General features: G+C 44.3%; 1 protein-coding gene across 1 annotated transcript; it reads right to left on the reverse strand.

The window, feature by feature from the left end:
* Nucleotides 1-14,069: 14,069 nt before the first annotated feature.
* On the reverse strand, nucleotides 14,070-20,414 carry ccdc153 (coiled-coil domain containing 153). The gene is made up of 6 exons (XM_041877006.2): nucleotides 20,225-20,414; nucleotides 19,994-20,062; nucleotides 19,387-19,506; nucleotides 16,701-16,793; nucleotides 16,428-16,558; nucleotides 14,070-14,464 (listed from the first exon to the last, which is right to left on the reverse strand). The coding sequence occupies exons 1-6, from the start codon at nucleotides 20,322-20,324 to the stop codon at nucleotides 14,336-14,338; spliced, it is 642 nt and encodes a 213-aa protein (XP_041732940.2). The 5' UTR covers nucleotides 20,325-20,414; the 3' UTR covers nucleotides 14,070-14,335.
* Between the last annotated feature and the right edge of the window lie 2,559 nt (nucleotides 20,415-22,973).

The raw sequence follows: 22,973 nt of genomic DNA on the forward strand, positions 1-22,973 counted from the left end.
GTTACAACAAAAGGGGCACGCTGCTTCTTACTCAAGCTTCTCAAGTACAAGCTTACACTAAATAGTGTGGGGCATGTGAATATAGATCTCTTCCTTAAAGCTAATGAGATTAGGTTAACAACTAGGCTTGCAAAGGTAGGGAATATTACTGGAAACTTTCTAAGTTTACCAGTAAACTACCAGAATGTTGGTATCTTTCAAGAATTTTATGTAATCTATCACAAAACATCTAGTGGCCCTTTTGGGTACTACAGATTATCACAGGTGTCTGTAATTATCTCTGGCCCTCTCTCTGGCCTTATCACATATAAAATATATGAAATAATTAAATAAGAATTTTAAAATAAAACACAGAATGATATAGCTGTAAAACATTATCCTAAATATAAACCATCAACTTACTGAATACTATTTAATATGAGGGTTTCAGCATGAAATATCCTTTATATTTTTTTACACACATAGTAAAATAAATATGTCAATATGTATTTGTTGTCAATTTGTTGGCGTCAAACTGGTGGCAGTTGTGAAAAAAGTAAATAGTTGGACGAGTTGCAGAGGTAATTGAAAATAATGCCATTGTTGATTAGATTCTTTTTTCATTAATTAGGCTATTTTCTCTTGAACCATATGGTCTATCTACTAGAAACCCATGGACAATATGAATACAGCTATAAAAAATAATACTATATATAATTTATCAAGTATAAATTACCAAAGTTGCGATATATTGCCATAGATTTTCTGTTAATTATCCAAATTATTGAAGATTCCGGTACCTTTGGCAAATTACCGGTAGCTTTGCAACCCTATTCACAACTCAATCAGTCTGCATTTCCTCAATGGGTTTTTTCTATCTCTATCTCTATCCATGACTGCAGAGCTGACACCTCAGACCTGGCTACAACTTATTTATACTGTTACCCAACCCCAGTTCTCCCTCTCCTCTTCTCTCTTCATGAAGATGTCTCGCTAGACATCTTCATGTCTAGCGTATTCATAAGGGCCTGTATTCATAAGATGTCTCAGAGTAGGAGTGCTGATCTAGGATCAGGGCCCCCCTCACCATGTAGTCTTATTCATTATGATCTAAAAGGCAAATCTGATCCTAGATCAGCACCCATACTCTGATACACTTTATGAAGACTGGCCCAGATCCCCATTTGTACTAAAGTTGGCATTGCATAACCTACCAACACGTGAGATAGACTTCTAATCCCCTGCGATCTCTGCTGCTAGCACACCCTAAATAAAGTAGATCACCATCCAGCAGCCTCGGAGATGCAGAAATGTATCAAATGGATGAAAACTAAAGGCCTGCTGTCTGTGTGTGACTCCCCTGGCCTCTCCTTGGAAGTTGGAACCCATTCTGATTTGAATGAGGCAATATAATTCTCTCTGGATAGGATGGGGATGATACTGGGTTTTGCCCAAAAACTCAATACTGTTTCCTGTAATGAAGATTGTCTGGCTCTTAGTCTTAATCTAGGGAACTGTATAGAATCTGGATGGATTTCGTTTATTTAAGCTTAATATGTGTATGAATGATTATAAGGGTTTCAGCAAGGCCAGTGCTGACCGTTCTGCCGCCCTAGGCCAGACTGGTTCAATTTAGGTTCTGAATGAAAGGTGAAAATATGTTTTTTCCGTACGTTGAAATCAGGTTCATTTTCGGTTCTGAATTAAAGTTGAAAAGACATCATTTATAGGCATCTATGTTTGGACCAAATCAAGGCCAATCTGAACAAAACATAGAGGTCTATGATTGGTTCAGATTTGGACCAGACCAAAAATCAGTGAGACCAAAAATCAGTGTCCGTGGACGTTGAAATCAAGGTCGGTCCGGACCGCACCAAATCTGAACCAAACATAGACGTCTATGTTTGGGCCAAATCAAGGCTGGTCCAGACCGGACCAAAAACCAATGTCCGTGGATGTGGAAATCAAGGCCGGTCTGGACTGCGCCAAAAAAATAAGTCTGGTCCAGATAGGACCAGAAAAAGACGTCTGCCTGCAATGGCATTTTATGAATGCCCATCCATGTGTTAGGCCCACCGCTTTATTAGTCCACATTCCTGTGACTAATCAATTTGTCTATTTAAGTTCTGAATATCAGCCTCCCAACTTTATAAGGAGTTATCCTGAGCCTCTCTGCTATGTGTTTACACAGTAGGAAATGCAGAAGAATTTTCATTTTCACTATGATCAGCCCGTCAAAAATTTACGGATTCAAACTTGAAGCCGCTGATCATGACAATTTAGCCCACGGGGTGAAACTCCCGGACAGCAGTTCTGAGTAGCCTGATTATCCATTCTATATTTTCCATTTTACTTTGACCTGTCCTGTTTTTAGGATATGTTGCTTGTTAACATGTCAGCACATTTTTTATTTCATTGGGCGCCATTTAGGTTAGGCTATTTGATCGGAGGAACCTTCATGATGTAAAGAGTGTCTGTCTCATTACATTGTCATAATTTTTATCTCCAGCCTGTAGGCTACAGAAAAGGCCACATACTCTTTCTACCTTATACTACTATAAATGCAACATGCAACAATTTCAAAGACTTTACTGAGTTACAGATCATACAAGGAAATCAGTCGATTGAAATAAATAAATTAGGCCCTAATCTATGGATTTCACATGACTGGGAATACAGATATGCATCTGTTGGTTACAGGTACCTAAAAAGAACTGGGACATTTTCAGCTTCCAGGAATTATGTACAGATCCTTGGCACATGGGACCATGCATTATCTGTGAGAGTGTGATTTGAAGGAGTCAGGCGCAGGAGGGTAAATCACAGAATACAGAGTTTATTCCGTAGTACACAGTTACGCTAGATAGCGTCAACAGCACAGGGCGTAATAAAGGCGCACTGGAACACAATACTGGCACACAGGGAGAAATAACCCCGGCAATACAAAGTACGAATAGCTCAACCGAGCTACACTCATCTTCACATAAAACAATCAACCACAAGGACAAAGGGGCAGAGATAACACTTATACACTGACTAATGAGGGGATATGAACCAGGTGTGTGTAATTGACAAGACAAGACAAATGGAATGATGATATATGGAGCGGCAGTGGCTAGTAAGCCGGTGACGACGAACGCCGAAACCTGCCCGAACAAGGAGGGGAGGCAGCCTCGGCAGTCGTGACATTATCATGCTGAAACATGAGGTGATGGTGGCGGATGAATGGCCTGACAATGGGCCTCAGGATCTCGTCACGGTATCTCTGTGCATTCAATTTGCCATCGATAAAATGCAATTGTGTTCATTGTCCGTAGCTTATGCCTGCCCATACCATAACCCCACCGCCACCATGGGGTACTCTGTTCACAACGCTAACATTAGCAAACCGCTCACCCATACGACTGCCATCTACCCGGTACAGTTGAAACCGGGGTTCGTCCGTGAAGAGCACACTTCTCCAGCGTGCCAGTGGCCATCGAAGGTGAGCATTTCCCCACTGAAGTCGGTTACGACGCCAAACTGCAGTCAGGTCAAGACCCTGGTGAGAACGACGAGCACGCAGATGAGCTTCCCTGAGATCGTTTCTGACAGTTTGTGCAGAAATTATTCGGCCTTTTATTGTCCCCAGCACAAGATGCACCTGTGTAATGATCATGCTATTTAATCAGCTTCTTGATATGCCACACCTGTCAGGTGGATGGATTATCTTGGCAAAGGAGAAATGCTCACTAACAGGTATGTAAACTAAATTGTGCACAACATTTGAGAGAAATAAGCTTTTTGTGGATATGGAACATTTCTGAGATCTTTTACATGCTACATTTATATTTTTGTTCAGTATACAGTGGGGGAAAAAAGTATTTAGTCAGCCACCAATTGTGCAAGTTCTCCCACTTAAAAAGATGAGAGAGGCCTGTAATTTTCATCATAGGTACACGTCAACTATGACAGACAAAATGAGAATTTTTTTTCCAGAAAATCACATTGTAGGATTTTTTATGAAATTATTTGCAAATTATGGTGGAAAATAAGTATTTGGTCAATAACAAAAAGTTTCTCAATACTTTGTTATATACCCTTTGTTGGCAATGACACAGGTCAAACATTTTTCTGTAAGTCTTCACAAGGTTTTCACACACTGTTGCTGGTATTTTGGCCCATTCCTCCATGCAGATCTCCTCTAGAGCAGTGATGTTTTGGGGCTGTCGCTGGGCAACACAGACTTTCAACTCCCTCCAAAGATTTTCTATGGGGTTGAGATCTGGAGACTGGCTAGGCCACTCCAGGACCTTGAAATGCTTCTTATGAAGCCACTCCTTCGTTGCCCGGGCGGTGTGTTTGGGATCATTGTCATGCTGAAAGAACCAGCCACGTTTCATCTTCAATGCCCTTGCTGATGGAAGGAGGTTTTCACTCAAAATCTCACGATACATGGCCCCATTCATTCTTTCCTTTACACGGATCAGTCGTCCTGGTCCCTTTGCAGAAAAACAGCCCCAAAGCATGATGTTTCCACCCCCATGCTTCACAGTAGGTATGGTGTTCTTTGGATGCAACTCAGCATTCTTTGTCCTCCAAACATAACGAGTTGAGTTTTTACCAAAAAGTTCTATTTTGGTTTCATCTGACCATATGACATTCTCCCAATCCTCTATTGGATCATCCAAATGCATTCTAGCAAACTTCAGACGGGCCTGGACATGTACTGGCTTAAGCAGGGGGACACGTCTGGCACTGCAGGATTTGAGTCCCTGGCGGCGTAGTGTGTTACTGATGGTAGGCTTTGTTACTTTGGTCCCAGCTCTCTGCAGGTCATTCACTAGGTCCCCCCGTGTGGTTCTGGGATTTTTGCTCACTGTTCTTGTGATCATTTTGACCCCACGGGGTGAGATCTTGCGTGGAGCCCCAGATCGAGGGAGATTATCAGTGGTCTTGTATGTCTTCCATTTCCTAATAATTGCTCCCACAGTTGATTTCTTCAAACCAAGCTGCTTACCTATTGCAGATTCAGTCTTCCCAGCCTGGTGCAGGTCTACAATTTTGTTTCTGGTGTCCTTTGACAGCTCTTTGGTCTTGGCCATAGTGGAGTTTGGAGTGTGACTGTTTGAGGTTGTGGACAGGTGTCTTTTATACTGATAACAAGTTCAAACAGGTGCCATTAATACAGGTAACGAGTGGAGGACAGAGGAGCCTCTTAAAGAAGAAGTTACAGGTCTGTGAGAGCCAGAAATCTTGCTTGTTTGTAGGTGACCAAATACTAATTTTCCACCATCATTTGCAAATAAATTCATAAAAAATCCTACAATGTGATTTTCTGGAGAAAAAAAATCTCAATTTGTCTGTCATAGTTGACGTGTACCTATGATGAAAATTACAGGCCTCTCTCATCTTTTTAAGTGGGAGAACTTGCACAATTAGTGGCTGACTAAATACTTTTTCCCCCACTGTATATCTGCTACATGATTTATGTTACATGATTTATTTGACAGAACATTGGTGGAACGTGGCAGAGATGCGTCTCTCCAACACCACCCTGGAGAAGTGCGCTGGGAATGGACAAGCTAAATATTTTGGGCCCCTGCCTTTGACAAAGTGGGCACTGCTTATCACAGGGCGGCATCAGAGATCACATAAAAAGCCCATATGCCACTGGTTTTGTCATGAGCCCTCTCACTCCACTGGGTTACCACCTTAAGTTGTTTCCACTCTGCTCACCACTCTCTCTCTACTCAGCCTACTAGCTCCACCTGTCCCTGCTCTGCTCGGCTCTAATTACTCTGCCAGCTGCGCTGCATTACCCACTAACCTCTCCCAGTATTTATAGCCCTGTCTTTCAGCTCTCCTGTGTCAGATCGTCTGCAAAGCTCACACCCGGAACCTGTTTGCTCGCGCTTCTGGCTCACCCTGGTTTTGTGACCCCGGACCTGCCTGGTTTTGGGATACTCTTTCTGCCTCAGGAGATCCAGACCTGCTTCTGCCATTACGACTCCTGACTACTCTTCAATCCCGGTAACTCACCAGCCTTCTGCCTTGCTACTACGTATTTTGGATTTCCCTTGAACTGTACTGCTGCCTGGTTTCCATTCCGCCCGTTGTGTCTGTGTTTCCTCCCCCAGGACTTCTGGACCACCAACCACGCGTCATCGGACGCATCGCTGCCACTGGGGGGAGGCACAGACCCAGCACATCGGACGGGATAACCCCTGGAGCCCTCACTCACTCCCCTACATCCCTTTCCCCTTTAGTTTAAATAAACTTTCTGTGTGACGCAATTGTGGTCCTCTTGTCGTCTGTCTGAACCGTGACAGTACGATCTGACCATCATGGACTCAGCGACACTTCCCCGACATGGAAACCGAAGAGCCTGAGCAACCCACCCCGCCATGCTACGCCTGGGAACACACTGAGAGAGAGCTAGGCCGCATGAGCGGCGTCATCTCCTCTCCTTCAGGTGGTCGGCCACCAACAGCATCAGCAGTTCCAGCAGCACCAGCAGCAGTCCCAGCAGCAGCAACAACAACTCGCCATGATCATTCAACTCCTCACCAACCTGACCCCAGCCAGTCTGCCCACCCAGCCCTGCCCCGAGTTACCTGCCCCGGCATTGCAGCCGCTGCTCCGGAACCCAAGATTGGAAACCCCGGAGCGTTCAACGGCGATTCAACCCAGGTCCGGCCATTCCTGACTAGCTTCGACTTCAGTTCTCCTTGCAGCCAAGGACCTTCGCCACGGAGGGGGCTAGAGTTGGGTATGCCATCACTCACCTGACGGGCCGAGCTCGACTCTGGGGAACAGCAGAGTTCCGAACGTCAAACCCCCGCATGTGCAACCTTCGACCTGTTTGCTGAGGAGATGCTGAAGGTGTTTGACCTGGATTCACCAACCGCAGAGGCGTCTCGTGAACTGTTCAGTATTCGACAAGGCAGACTACAGTCGCAGACCATTCCATCGACTTCCGAACCCTGGCTAGCAAAGAAGTTCTTGGAACACACCATCGTTGGTGGACGCGTTCTTCCATAGTTTGGCTGACCATATCAAGGACGAGTTGGTCTCCCATGAACTGCCTTCCACTCTTGATGAAGCCATCGCACTGACTGTCAGGATCGACAGAGGGATACAGACCCGGCCGTGAGAGGGGGCGCCAAGGTCCACCTACTACCGGCATTCGGAGAGATCCGACTGGGCTCCTGTCATCTACTGCCACTCACCCAGGTCAGCTTGATCAGTCTGAGCCTATGGAGATTGGGCGAGCCTCTCTCACTCCTGCAGAGCGCCAGCGACGCTTCACCTCAAACCTCTGTCTCTATTGTGGAGGTACGGACATCGTGTGGTAACCTGCCCTTTAAAGGGCCGAAGCTCACCGGGCATAGGGGGAGTCCGGTTGAGTTCAATGACCATCCAGTCCTCCGACCGCAAACCCCTGCTGCAAGTTCACCTCCGCCTCTCTGACTCAACTCACACCCTGGCTGCTCTGGTGGATTCTGGCGCCGAAGCCAACATAATGGACATCAAGCTGGCACGCCAACTGGGACTGGAGAACCTCCGTTTGACACCTCCTATTCCTGCCCGGGCACTGGACGGACACTTACTCGGATCGGTCACTCATGTCACGGCCCCGGTCTCGATGGGTCTGTCCGGAAACCATCAAGAAACTATCCAGTTTCACCTGCTCCCCTCTCCAGGCCAACCCCTCATCCTGGGTTACCCATGGCTCCGCCGGCACAACCCTCAGCTCGACTGTACCGGGGTGATCAGGGAGTGGGGGAGGACTGCCACCGAACCTGCCTGCTTGCCGCCGCACTACCCCCTCGGCCAGTACCTACTAACTCCGCTCCTGACCCCTCCAAGGACCCTGTGTCGATTCTGCCAAGTCCCTGCATCGTTGCAGCTCTGACCTGGGCTGTTGAGGAACAGGTGCTGGAGGCTCTCCGTAACCAGCCAGGTCCCAGCTCTTGCCCAGCTGACCGCCTTTTTGTCCCCGAAGACCTGAGGTCCCAGGTCGTTCAGTGGGGACATGACTCCCGCCTAGCTTGTCACCCTGGCTCCACCCGCACTTACAACCTGCTCGCCCAGAGGTTCTGGTGGCCCTCTCTGAGGGAAGGATGCCTGGGAATTCGTCCAAGCCTGCCCCCATCTGCAACCAACACAATGTCACTGCCAGCCCCCAGCCGGATTGCGCAGCCCCCTGCCTGTGCCCAGGAGTCCGCTGGTCCCTGCTGCGCCTTGTCCTCCTCCTCCACGGCTCGTCGATGGTGGTCTGGTTTACACCGTTCCGCCGCCTGCTTCGGTCCAGACGGAGGGGGTAGGGGTCTCCAGTACCTCATTGACTGGGAGGGCTATGGACCTGAGGAAAGGACCTGGGTGCCCTAGTCGGATTGTGGATAGGACTCTCATCACCGCTTTCACACCAACGGCATCCTGATCAACCTGCAATCCATGTGAGGGGCCGCCCCAGAGGGATCCTAACCGTCCTGCCCGCCGGCTTCCTGTCCTGTGCCTGATCCTGTCTCGGCCCTGTCCCATCTCCCGACCACGGCCCTCCGGCTTCCTCCGGGGATGAGACGTTCGCTCGGACCGTTCGGAGGAGTTCTAGCCCTCCTCCGGCTCCCCTCCTCCCGCCCGGCGTGGTGTTGCTCTTGGGACTTCTGGGGCCGTCCCTGGGGGTTCTGTCATGAGCCCTCTCACTCCACTGGGTTACCACCTTAAGTTGTTTCCACTCTGCTCACCACTCTCTCTCACTCAGCCTACTAGCTCCACCTGTCCCTGCTCTGCTCGGCTCTAATTACTCTGCCAGCTGCGCTGCATTACCCACTAACCTCTCCCAGTATTTATAGCCCTGTCTTTCCAGCTCTCCTGTGTCAGATCGTCTGCAAAGCTCACACCCGGAACCTGTTTGCTCGCGCTTCTGGCTCACCCTGGTTTTGTGACCCCCGGACCTGCCTGGTTTTGGATACTCTTCTGCCTCAGGAGATCCAGACCTGCTTCTGCCATTACGACTCCTGACTACTCTTCAATCCCGGTAACTCTGACCAGCCTTCTGCCTTGCTACTACGTATTTTGGATTTCCCTTGAACTGTACTGCTGCCTTTACATTCCGCCCGTTGTGTCTGTGTTTCCCTCCCCCAGGACTTCTGGACCACCAACCACCGGCGTCATCGGACGCACGCTGCCACTGGGGGAGGCACAGACCCAGCACATCGGACGGGATAACCCCTGGAGCCCTCCACTCACCTACATCCCCTTTTCCCTTAAGTTTAAATAAACTTTCTGGTGTGACGCAATTGTGGTCCTCTTGTCGTCTGTCTGAACCGTGACAGGTTTAGAGAAATTGTCAATATTTGGGGGCAGAATTATTTGAGGTTTTATGTGTTGTTGGAGGTGCGTCTTGGTCAGTTTAGCTCAGAAAATGCCGCCCTCTTCAATCTGCCGGCATAAGTGGCTGCCTAATGAGCAGGTCGGCCTTGGGTTTCAGGGTATTTATCAATGACGAGGTCAGATAGGAGGCACCAGTGAAATGCCCAGTCTGGTAGTTATAGGGAAGGGGAGAATTGGAAGAGAGGCTATGGAGTGTGATGACAGGGTAGCAATGGAGGGGCATTACGGCAAGGTATGGGTACGGTAAGTATATATTTTGAAACCAACTAAAGGACTGTTCGAAGCTTAGAACGTAGTAGGCTACACAATCTTAGCAACAATATATGGCCAATGATTGTCACAAAATAAGAACATTCAGTTTCAATTATCTGATTGAAGACAATATCAGGCCTATCAAGTCTCATCCTCCAACTACATACAGTGGGGAGAACAAGTATTTGATACACTGCCGATTTTGCAGGTTTTCCTACTTACAAAGCATGTAGAGGTCTGTAATTTTTATCATAGGTACACTTCAACTGTGAGATACGGAATATAAAACAGAAATCCAGAAAATCACATTGTATGATTTTTAAGTAATACATTTATAATAATTTATAAGTAATAAATAAATTAATAAGTATTTGATACATCAGAAAAGCAGAACTTAATATTTGGTACAGAAACCTTTGTTTGCAATTACAGAGATCATACGTTTCCTGTAGGTCTTGACCAGGTTTGCACACACCGCAGCAGGGATTTTGGCCCACTCCTCCATACAGAACTTCTCCAGATCCTTCAGGTTTCGGGGGCTGTCTCGCTGGGCAATACGGACTTTCAGCTCCCCTCCAAAGATTTTCTATTGGGTTCAGGTCTGGAGACTGGCTAGGCCACTCCAGGACCTTGAGATGCTTCTTACAGAGCCACTCCTTAGTTGCCCTGGCTGTGTGTTTCGGGTCGTTGTCATGCTGGAAGACCCAGCCATGACCCATCTTCAATGCTCTTACTGAGGGAAGGAGGTTGTTGGCCAAGATCTCACGATACATGGCCCCATCCATCCTCCCCTAAATACGGTGCAGTCGTCCTGTCCCCTTTGCAGAAAAGCATCCCCAAAGAATGATGTTTCCACCTCCATGCTTCACGGTTGGGATGGTGTTCTTGGGGTTGTACTCATCCTTCTTCTTCCTCCAAACACAGCGAATGGAGTTTAGACCAAAAAGCTCTATTTTTGTCTCATCAGACCACATGACCTTCTCCCATTCCTCCTCTGGATCATCCAGATGGTCATTGGCAAACTTCAGACGGGACATGCGCTGGCTTGAGCAGGGGGACCTTGCGTGCGCTGCAGGATTTTAATCCATGACGGTGTAGTGTGTTACTAATGGTTTTCTTTGAGACTGTGGTCCCAGCTCTCTTCAGGTCATTGACCAGGTCCTGCCGTGTAGTTCTGGGCTGATCCCTCACCTTCCTCATGATCATTGATGCCCCATGAGGTGAGATCTTGCATGGAGCCCCAGACCGAGGGTGATTGACCGTCATCTTGAACTTCTTCCATTTTCTAATAATTGCGCCAACAGTTGTTGCCTTCTCACCAAGCTGCTTGCCTATTGTCCTGTAGCCCATCCCAGCCTTGTGCAGGTCTACAATTTTATCCCTGATGTCCTTACACAGCTCTCTGGTCTTGGCCATTGTGGAGAGGTTGGAGTCTGTTTGATTGAGTGTGTGGACAGGTGTCTTTTTTTACAGGTAACGAGTTCAAACAGGTGCAGTTAATACAGGTAATGAGTGGAGAACAGGATGGCTTCTTAAAGAAAAACTAAAAGGTCTGTGAGAGCTGGAATTCTTACTGGTTGGTAGGTGATCAAATACTTATGTCATGCAATAAAATGCAAATTAATTACTTAAAAATCATACAATGTGATTTTCTGTTTTTTTGTTTTAGATTCCGTCTCTCACAGTTGAAGTGTACCTATGATACAAATTACAGACCTCTACATGCTTTGTAAGTAGGAAAACCTGCAAAATCGGCAGTGTATCAAATACTTGTTCTCCCCAATGTACATGTTATATCTTATTGTATAGCAATTTATCCCTATTATGTACATTCCTGATCATCTGCTTTTTTAAGGTAAATAATATATGAAAACAGATGTCATTGACACTGATTTGGTTCTTATTTCATTGATGCAAGTGCAAATGCAAATTCAAATAACATTTGCAACTGGTTTGCGGGACACAAAATACGACAAAAATTGTAAAGAGTTTATTGAGTTGCTGGCAATGCTATGCAATGACCCATTGTGGTGTATAAAGAGTGGTATTCATGAGTGTTTCTAACCAAGGTGAGACGCTGTCAGGGTCTGTATCGCTGTCTTTTGTTCCCAGACACACGTTGTTGGACATATTGACCAAAACATCTTGACATTGTTTATCTTTCAGAGAAATAAAATGGAGGTTCATTTACTTTCTTGTGTCCCCTTGCTCTTTATTCCTGCCATAATCGATGGCACTCGAATGGGAACCATTGATTGCCTAGCAGCCAGATTGTGTGTGAGACAGTGAGACACATCAGCCTGCACGTAAATGTTGCTCCGGAGAAATATGCACATTTCAGCAGGGAGACATACACACACACACACACACACACACACACACACACACACGGGCACATGCACGTGTGTAAACACGTACACACACACATAAACACACACATATGCACGCTTGCACACACACACACACAACCCAGAGATGCTTTCATGGGCAATCACAGCAGGGGTGTATTATGATTCATCAGCTGGAGACAATCTCAGATTAGTAATCTCAGATAGTGAGACAGTGACAGCAACCTGTATGTCATACTGTTGACAGCCATTGGAGTAAATCATCATGGGAGTGGAATATCAGCACACAGTATTATTTGCTGAAGTTTGCGTCATAGGTTTACATCAGACGCTAACAGTTATTTTTATGCGTCTGCAGCAGATATGGCTGCCACTTAATTGACATGAATTACATCCTGTATTGCAACAATCAGATAATTGACTGTTTGAACCAGTGAAGTCATAGGGCTCATGTAACCTTCCCATGAATGTGACCAAGACTAGAGTCTGGTGATTTCTGTCTACTTGTGGAGTTGCTATTCACTCAAGAAACATTGTCTCAGTTGTGTATGATTTTATACCACTAAAGCGACAAACTCATTGCAATGAGTGTACATACACATTACTCAAATTAAATTGGGTTCATACTTCTTATTGGAGTGAATTTAGGGTATGTTTTATCATTAGCTGCCGTGGAAGCACAAGAAAAAAAGCATAAAGCAGCAGAGACGCCTATAGGCTCCAGTGGAGAAAGTGCTACTTCTGGTTAAAGAAGCAAATGTTGGAGCTCAGACAGAATTTCAGACTACATTGGTTGTAAGCACAAAATTAGCCTAATCCCAGAGTAAATGACTCATTACATTAGAGATGAGAGTAAAGAACTGCACTAGTCTGTGAAGAAGACTCACAAGTTAACAGTCTTGGAAGTTAAGTATGTTTATCCCTTCTCCCTCAGGGAACATTAGGTTTAATCTAGCTACACTAAATCATATTTAATGGCCATGGATTTTTGGCTCTTTTAATCATTTGTTGGTACCTTTTGGTTTCCCATTTCCTATTTTTGATTAATTGTTTTATTTTTGTTGTATATATACAGTGCCTTCGGAAAGTATTCAGACCCCTTGACTTTTTCCACATTTTGTTACGTTACAGCCTTATTCTAAAATGGATTAAATAGTATTTTTTCCTCATCAATCTACACACAATACCCCATAATGACAATGATACGCAGTGTCCTTTTAACTGTGATGGAAATGTACGAGAGAGGTAATGTGCATCTACTGTATTTTTGCTTCTTGTTGTTTATTTCCCTTTGTGGCCTCTGGCTGTCCTGCTTGTGTCCCACTTGGCCTTTAGCCCACTCAGCATATGGCCAGTAAGTAAATCCCTACTTCACACTAGGATCATCTTCACTAGAGCTCTGCTTAAGTAATGGCATTCTTATTATATTCTAAACAACATCACAAACCTTTACAAGTACCTTTTAAGTGGGTATGGCTAACTACTGACACCATCTCTATGGCCTTGTGGTTAGTGTCCGCCCTGATGTTGGAGGTTAGATTCCAAGTCATACCAGAGATTCGAAAAATTGGAAATTAGTTTTGTCTTAACATGGTTGAAAAGTAAATGCTTTAAACAGCATTGCCACAAATGCAATAGTTATGAAGCAAATCTGCAGTCATATCTTTCACCAGGAAGAGCCTAAAACTAGGCTAAATTGTGCAGTGACCGGCTACATCTAGTGGACATGAAGAGGTAGTGCTCAATAAAATATCTGAATGACTATCAGGAAAGTTGGAAGATGCACCATGGTGGAAATGTACGATACATTAACTAACTTCCTTACTTCTATAAATATGTGTTGTAAGAGTAAAAAAGCCAATCAATGCACAGTAGTTGTTTCCCTCTCAAAAAATAGCCATTAGCTAGAGAGTTAGTATGTAAGTTACTGTGGATCGTTTCAAATGACAATTTGTGTCACCCAAAGAATAAAAAACGTAATCTTTGTGAATGACCATCAATACAACAATAACTATAGGAAGAAAATCAAACAACTGCATGTATTTAAGATGTATTTTAAGAAGTATTATACATCATGAAAGATACAGTAACAAAATGAATCCAAACACTGGGTATTACACTCTCATACACAGGTTGTTACATTATTGTAATGAGGTTTTCCTTATCGGTATGTATGACTACAAATCCACATGGAATCCATCTATTTACTTTACCATATGTATCAAGCATCTCAGAGTAGGAGTGCTGATGTGGATCAGGTCCTCACTGTCCATGTAATGTTATTCGTTATTATCTCAAATAGAAAACTGATCCTAGATCAACACTCCAACTCTGAGATGCTTGACACATACGCGCCCTGGATACATAATAAGAGCCTTTCAGATGTCCAGTGAGTTCAAGCCAAAGTCAGAGAGCAGCTCTTTGTATTCCTGATGGACAACAGTACTCTCATCCTCCCACCGCAGTCGAGCATCAGCCAGGTGGGAGGTCAAACTGTCCAAAGTGTCCTGGTAGGGGTCAATCAAGAATTGTTATATCAGAGAGAGGGTGTGTGTCCCAAATAGCATTATATTGCCTTCTTTTGACCAGAGCCAAGTAGTGCCATTTGGGAAACACACTGGGAATCATTCTCATGAAGAGAAAACAAGACATACACTACCGGTCAAAACTTTTAGAACACCTACTCATTCAAGGGTTTTTCTTTATTTTTACAATTTTTTACATTGTAGAATAATAGTGAAGACATCAAAACTATGAAATAACACATATGGAATCATGTAGTAACCCAAAAAATTTTCAACAAATCAAAATATATTTTATATTTGAGATTCTTCAAATAGCCACCCTTTGCCTTGATGACAGCTTTGCACACTCTTGGCATTCTCTCAACCATTTTCATGAGGTAGTCACCTGGAATGCATTTCAATGAACAGGTGTGCCTTCTTAAAAGTTAATTTGTGGAATTTATTTCCTTCTTAATGCATTTGAGCCAATCAGTTGTGTTTTGACAATGTAGGGGGGGGTATACAGAAGATAGCCCTATTTGGTAAAAGACCAAGTCCATTTTATGGCAAGAACAGCTCAAATAAGCAAAGAGAAACGACAGTCCATCATTACTTTAAGACATGAAGGTCAATCAATATTTAACATTTCAAGAACTTTGAAAGTTTCTTCAAGTGCAGTCGCAAAAACCATCAAGCACTATGATGAAACTGGCTCTCATGAGGACCACCACAGGAATGGAAGACCCAGAGTTTCCTCTGCTGCAGAGGATAAATTCATTAGAGTTACCAGCCTCAGAAATTGCAGCCCAAATAAATGCTTCACAGAGTTCAAGTAACAGACACATCTCAACATCAACTATTCAGAGAAGACTGTGTGAATCAGGCCTTCATGGTCGAATTGCTGCAAAGAAACCACTACTAAAGGACACCAATAATAAGAAGAGACTTGCTTGGGCCAAGAAACACGCGCAATGGACATTAGACTGGTGGAAATGTGTCCTTTGGTCTGGAGTCCAAATTGGACTCTTTTGGTTCCAACCGCTGTGTCTTTGTGAGACGCGGTGTGGGTGAACGGATAATCTCCGCATGTGTATTTCCCACCGTAAAGCATGGAGGAGGAGTTGTTATGGTGTGGGGGTGCTTTGCTGGTGACACTGTCTGTGATTTATTTAGAATTCAAGGCACACTTAACCAGCATGGCTACCACAGCATTCTGCAGCGATACGCCATCCCATCTTGTTTGGGCTTGGTGGGACTATCATTTGTTTTTCAATAGGACAATGACCCAACACACCTCCAGGCTGTGTAAGGGCTATTTTACCAAAAAGGAGAGTGATGGAGTGCTGCATCAGATGACCTGGCCTCCACAATCCCCCGACCTCAAACAAATGTAGTTGGTTTGGGATGAGTTGGATCGCAGAGTGAAGGAAAAGCAGCCAACATATGTGGGAACTCAGCATATGTGGGAACTCCTTCAAGACTGTTGGAAAAGCATTCCAGGTGAAGCTGGTTGAGAGAATGCCAAGAGTGTGCAAAGCTGTCATCAAGGCAAAGGGTGGCTATTTGAAGAATCTCAAATATAAAATATATGTTGATTTGTTTAACACTTTTTTGGTTACTACATGATTCCATATGTGTTATTTCATAGTTTTGATGTCTTCACTATTATTCTACAATGTAGAAAATAGTAAAAAATAAAGAAAAACCCTTGAATGAGTAAGTGTTCTAAAACTTTTGACCGGTAGTGTACATATATTATTTTCTCTCAAACGTTTTCACATATATAGCATACATTGTTATCGAAGATATAATCAGTGGTAGCAAAAGTTATGCACAGCATCAATATCATTGCCTGACATTCATTTTCTTCAGGCAACTGACAAATGTGTTTGCATTCCTTTCATACTCGTTCCCTGTGATGTTACAACGTAAGCCCTCTTTGATAAGCTGAAATCAGTTCACTCACATGCAGAATCTTCTCATAGTCGGTCTCCATGTTGTCCAGTTTGTTTTGTAATTCAGCTATTGTGGCATCCTTCTCCTGCTGCAACTGCTCATGCGCTTTCCTTAATGCCCTCAACTCCTCCTGACACTGAGCTGAGCACAGACAGACACCCACACACATTACGCACAAACAGTCATCACTTACAATGTATCTGATTCTTACTAAAACAACACTTGTTGCAGCTTGAATTAACTGGATATACTGTAGGAAGCTTACATGTGTGCAATAGCTTACCAAGCTGTTCTCGCAGCAAAATGGCCTCATCCCCCAGCTTTTTCACTTTGACTGTCATGTCTGTTTGCATGGTCTTATACTGACGGGTGAGATCTGCAAGGTATGACAGTTTTACCTAAAGAGCACCCTAATAATAATAAATAATTACATTTTATTTTAAGTGCTTTTCAAGACACCTAGGGTGTTTCTCAAAATGCATACTACCGTGCTCGCAAATTGGAGCACGGGAGGGTCGGAGTATGAGTCCAAATCAAAGTATGCGAAAACGGAGCACGGAGGGCACGTTTGTACATATCGATGCAAGTTTCAACAGAAAGTATGCAAAGAAATATGACGCAACCACATAAAAAATTAAGCAACATTTCTTGAAATCAATGGCGGACATTATTTGAGCTGAAGCGAGAGAAAATACTCTCCGACTTTGGAATGAAATGTTGCCTATTCACATCTCATATGTTGACTGAATACTACAATATTTTATCTTGATACTTTAATAAATACATGCTGTGTTAGTTTTGGCATGTTTACCTGCCTACGTACCGTAGATCGCAAGCCCATAACAAGTCAATAGGGCTAACTGGCTAGCTACAGTGACTTGAGAAAGTATTCATCCCCCCCTTGGCATTTTTCCTATTTTGTTGCCTTACAACCTGGAATTAAAATGGATTTTTGGGGGGGTTGTATCATTTGATTTATACAGCATGCCTACCACTTTGAAGATGCAAAATATTTTTTATTGTGAAACAAACAAGAAATAAGACAAAAAAACAGAAAACTTGAGCATGCATAACTATTCACCCCCCCAAAGTCAATACTTTGTAGAGCCACCTTTTGCAGCAATTACAGCTGCAAGTATCTTGGGGTATGTCTCTATAAGCTTGGCACATCTAGCCACTGGGATTTTGCCCATTCTTCAAAGCAAAACTGCTCCAGCTCCTTCAAGTTGGATGGGTTCCGCTGGTGTACAGCAATCTTTAAGTCATACCACAGATTCTCAATTGGATTGAGGTCTGGGCTTTGACTAGGCCATTCCAAGACATTTAAATATTTCCCCTTAAACCACTAGAGTGTTGCTTTAGCAGTATGTTTAGGGTCATTGTCCTGCTGGAAGGTGAACCTCCGTCCCAGTCTCAAATCTCTGGAAGACTGAAACAGGTTTCCCTCAAGAATTTCCCTGTATTTAGCGCCATCCATTATTCCTTCAATTCTGACCAGTTTTGCAGTCCCTGCCGATGAAAAACATCCCCACAGCGTGGATGGGAGGTGTTGGGTTTGCGCCAGACATAGCGTTTTCCTTGATGGACAAAAAGCTCAGTTTTAGTCTCATCTGACCAGAGTACCTTCTTCCATATGTTTGGGGAGTCTCCCACATTACTTTTGGCAAACACCAAACGTGTTTGCTTATTTCTTTCTTTAAGCAATGGCTTTTTTCTGGCCACTCTTCCATAAAGCCTAGCTCTGTGGAGTGTACGGCTTAAAGTGGTCCTATGGACAGATACTCCAATCTCTGCTGTGGAGCTTTGCAGCTCCTTCAGGGTTATCTTTGGTCTCTTTGTTGCCTATCTGAATAATGCACTCCTTGCCTGGTCCGTGAGTTAAGGTGGGAAGCCCTCTCTTGGCAGGTTTGTTGTGGTGCTATATTCTTTCAATTTTTTTATAATGGATTTAATGGTGCTCCGTGGGATGTTCAAAGTTTCTGATAGTTGTTTATAACCCAACCCTGATCTGTACTTCTCTACAACTTTGTCCCTGACCTGTTTGGAGAGCTCCTTGGTCTTCATGGTGCCGCTTGCTTGGTGGTGCCCCTTGCTTAGTGGTGTTGCAGACTCTGGGGCCTTTCAGAACAGGTGTGTATATATACTGAGATCATGTGACAGATCATGTGACACTTAGATTGCACACAGGTGGACTTTATTTAACTAATTATGTGACTTCTGAAGGTAATTGGTTGCACCAGATCTTATTTAGGGGCTTCACAGAAAAGGGGATGAATACATATGCACGCACCACTTTTCCGTTATTTATTTTTTAGAATTTTTTGAAACAAGTAATTTTTTTAATTCCACTTCACTAATTTGGACTATTTTGTGTATGTCCATTACATGAAATGCAAATAAAAATCCATTTAAATTACAGGTTAGATTATTACTAGCTAGATTATTACGATTCACATATCTAGCTGATAATTAGGAAGTAAAACGTTTGCTTTGTGTACATCTTGGAAGAAGGTTCAGTGAATGGGGAGGTGAAGCGTGAGGTAATACAGTAAGGGGAGTGCGAGTGCTTCTCAAATGTATTGTTTTATGCATTCTCCATACTCTGGTCGGAGAATGCACTCGGAGCATGAGAGTGTGGAGCACGGTAGTATGCATATTGAAAAACACCCCTAAAGTCCCTTTAACCTTAGTAACTTTGATAATATGATATCAAAAGAAGACGAGAGGTTCATAATAAAGAATCTTCCTTTGCAGCTGTTTGAAGATCCCAAACAGTTCTTGTCGAATAGGATAGAAGGATAGAATCATAATAGAGCACTTATGGACAGCATGGGTATTGTAGGCCTTTGAAACATGCTTGTTTAAGGACTCCCTGGTGTGTGTGTGTGTGTGTGTGTGTGTGTGCGCGCGTGTGCGTGCGTATCCGCGTAGGTGAATGTGTGTGTTTGAGATTGTTCCCTTCCACCAACCTGCACTGACGTCTCTGCGGTCCAGTCTCTCATGGTGGAGCTCCTGCTCCATGTCCCGCATACGAGATCTCAGGTCATGACTGACGGACTGGGCCTGCTGTGCCACATCCCCTCGCAGAGCTGTCGTGTCACACATGGAGAATGTATTTGATCAGTGTGTAGATTCATTTAGTAGTTATTGTTCAATCAATTCATAGTTGTTCATACTGAAATCAGTAAATATCAGAAGCGCTGTGGGATCCCTATGTACAGATTTTAGTTAGTGTTTTAACCTCCCAATAGGTAGCCTAGTCAAAAGATCTGTCTGTGCTCTTGCCTTCTCCACTGTCATTGTCAAGCCATCACAATTTCATAAGAAGTTGACAAGAGAGCAGAAACAGGCTGGCACCCAGGCTAGTTAATTTGTTCTAATCTCCAGATTATCATGAATTGATAAAATAATATATATGTATTTTGAGTAGAGCTGATTTAACTGACTTATTTGAGGATTGGAGCAAAAACATACCAAGGTTTCCCTAGAATAGCCTACATTTTAGAGAAGCTGCTCTGCTTTTAATGGATGGATTTTAGGGGCTCTAGAGAAGTGGACGCAGTGTAGTGTTCTCACCAAGATGGTCCCTCAGAACTGTAACATCCAATGCACTTCGCCTGTACTTCTCCTCCAATTCATTTCCCCCTGCATGAACACAGTGAATTACACAATCCTCAGATATGCAGAGCCCAGTTAAAAGTGTGCTCTATTTCTAACAGGCAAACTAAGGTTTATGAAATAACGAAAATTAAACATATTAAATCGAAAATGTAACAGTAAGCAGCCCTGAACGACGAAAAAACATACCCTCATTTGTTTTAATCTTTTTGGTCTTTGACTTATTGATATTACTTTTCCCTTTATTCTTCTTTGGGGGCATTATTCTGCTGCAAAATTGCTCTACCATCGATATGCCAAAGCCAACTTGGAAAAAGTCTACTAGGATATGACTGAAAAAAGATCCGGGCGGTTTACAGGCAATTGCGCATTGCTTGGCGTCCCGTTGTTGCTGTGGTGACAACGAGACACACTCCGGAATCCTTATTCAGGAATGCTTTGGACGTTGAACGCTCCAAAAACGTTCACGGTGGAGTTTGTAAAGTTAATAGCCTACCATATTTTCTATTCGGTTGATTTGTTTATAAGCTTCATTAACAAATATGTAATAGCAGAGAAGTATGTATTTGGTCAACTGATAATTCAGTTCGTGTAGTGTACAGAGAAATGTAAGAGAAAATTATTTTATAGGATTTATTTTATTAGAACTGTGTAGGGGCATACATGTTGTATTTATTTACAAAACATTTTTTCAAAAGAAACATCTAATAGTCCAATCATGAGCTGGTTCTACTATTTTTTGTGTTTTGTGGTGGAAAACTGAGCAGGTCAAGCATAACATGTCAACTCATAAATAGACTTGCATTCAATTGCCTGGTCAAGACTTGGTTTCTTCATTAAGGGGGTGACTACAGCTGTTTTGAAGATCGATGGTACCTCTTCGGTCAGCAGGGACTTGTTGATCAGGGTAGTGACGCTGGCTGGACAAACATAAGCAGGCTAGATGAACAGGTTTTGAGTAGGGATGTAGGGATAGAGTCAAGGGAGCAAGTGGTGGCCTTCATTTTAGAGATGATTGACTGCACAGCGGAGGATACTACCATTATTACCACTAAGGTAGTCAGAATGGCTGGCTGGCCTCCCAAAATTGACATGCAGAAGAACAATTAGAATGATGGAGTGTAGTCTGACTTGGGGAACCCTAACTAAGAAGGCAGCAAAATGGAAGCAGTGGCGCTTTCTTGTGTATGCCTTATGTGCCTCAAGGCACAAAGAGGATTATGTAATTCAGGATGGCAGGACCACTGGCCTATTAGGGCAGACCACATCCCAAGGGGAGCAAGATTGGACTCAGTCACTATATGGTTCAGTAGTGATGGCCTGCTGCTTTTTTCATTATCGAACCATGTCCTATAACTTGGTATACCTTCTTCCACCAGTGAGCCAAACAGCTCAACTGAGCTACCAGTTGCAGAGAGCTCCTCCATCCCTCCTTGAGTCCCTAACAATGTAAAACCCTTTCATTGCCTAACAATTAACAAAATCTACAGTACATTTACAGATTCTACACAGAAATGATGATTGTGGAGCTCTTACTGGAGGCCCTTCCACTTGAGGAGGAGGTTGAGCTCCGGCTGGAGTTCTTGCTGGAGGCACTTCCAACCAAGGATGAGGACCTCTAGCTGGAGGCCCTTCTATCCAAAGACGAGGTGGAGCTCCGGCTGTAGAGCTCCGGCTGGAGGCACTTCCACACAAGGACAAGGTGGAGCTCTGGCTGGAGGCCCATCCACCCAAGGATGAGGAGGACCTCCGGCTGTAACGCTCGGGCTAGAGGCCTTTCCACCCAAGGACGAGATGTATCCCTGGCTGGAGGCCCTTCCATTCAAGTAGAAGGTGTAGCTCCGTCTGTAGAGCTTGAGTTGGAGGCCCTTTGACCCAAAAACGAGATGGAGCTCCGGCTGGAGGCCCCTTCCACCTAAGGACAAGGTGGAGTTCTAGCTGGAGGCCCTTCCACCCAAGGAGGAAATGGGGCTTTGGCTGTAGAGATCGGACTGGAGGCCCTTCTACCCAAGGTGGAGCTCTGGCTGGATGCCTTTCCACCCAAGGACGAGGTGGAGCTCTGGCTGGATGCCTTTCCACCCAAGGACAAGGTGGAGCTCTGGCTGGATGCCTTTCCACCCAAGGACAAGGTGGAGCTCTGGCTGGATGCCTTTCCACCCAAGGACAAGGTGGAGCTCCACCTGGAGGACCTTTCACTTAAGGAAAGGTTCTGTAGAGCTCTGACTGGAGGCCCTTCTACCCAAGGACAAGATGTAGCTCCTGCTGGATGCCCTTCCACCCAAGGAGGACTTCCAACTTTGGCTGTAGAGCTCCAGCTGGAGGCCTTTCTGCCTGAGGAGGAGATATAATTCTGATTGGAGGCCCTTCTAGCCCACGGTGGGAAATCAATGGATCTGATTAATTTGATTCAATGCAATTTCACATATGCATATTCGGCATATACGTGAAATTGTAAAAGCAGCAATAAATTGCAATATAGACGCAACCCGTTTAATGTATAGCTATTTCAAAGGTTTCTCTGGAAACAGCTACAGTAAGATGATTGATATGCATTTATTCAACATTCCATATTTTGTATATAATTATACTGTTTCTGCGGTAACCTGTGGAAAATAAGGAATAAACTAATGCTCTTTAAAATGTTTCCTGGGGCCTCCCGAGTGGCGCAGCGGTCTAAGGCACTGCATCGCAGTGTTGCGGCACAGGAGAGCCCTTGAACTGAGTAACAGCTTAGATGCTCCCACGGCCCACATTTGGAGGACTTGTCATAAAGTAATCATTACCTGTGTTACGTAACACCTTGGCTATGTTCCCCAAAAAACTACTGTGGACAAGTATTCAGTTCCCAAGTATTGGTTCACCAAGACCAGTCTGTATAAGAAGTGGGGACTGTGCCCAGATTAGACTAGGCTTACATTAGTTCTGAAGAGGTGCCATT

Source organism: Coregonus clupeaformis, chromosome 5, assembly GCF_020615455.1.
Source record: "Coregonus clupeaformis isolate EN_2021a chromosome 5, ASM2061545v1, whole genome shotgun sequence".
NCBI classification, from domain to species: domain Eukaryota; kingdom Metazoa; phylum Chordata; class Actinopteri; order Salmoniformes; family Salmonidae; genus Coregonus; species Coregonus clupeaformis.

Excerpts from the sequence above, each read along its gene's own strand:
- ccdc153 (XM_041877006.2), bottom strand. The coding sequence starts at position 20,324 with ATGGTAGAGCAATTTTGCAGCAGAATAATGCCCCCAAAGAAGAATAAA. Across the intron at positions 20,063-20,224 it reads AAAGATTAAAACAAATGAGG|GGGGAAATGAATTGGAGGAG; the intron begins GTATGTTTTTTC and ends GTGTTCATGCAG. Across the intron at positions 16,559-16,700 it reads TTTGCTGCGAGAACAGCTTG|CTCAGTGTCAGGAGGAGTTG; the intron begins GTAAGCTATTGC and ends GTCTGTGCTCAG.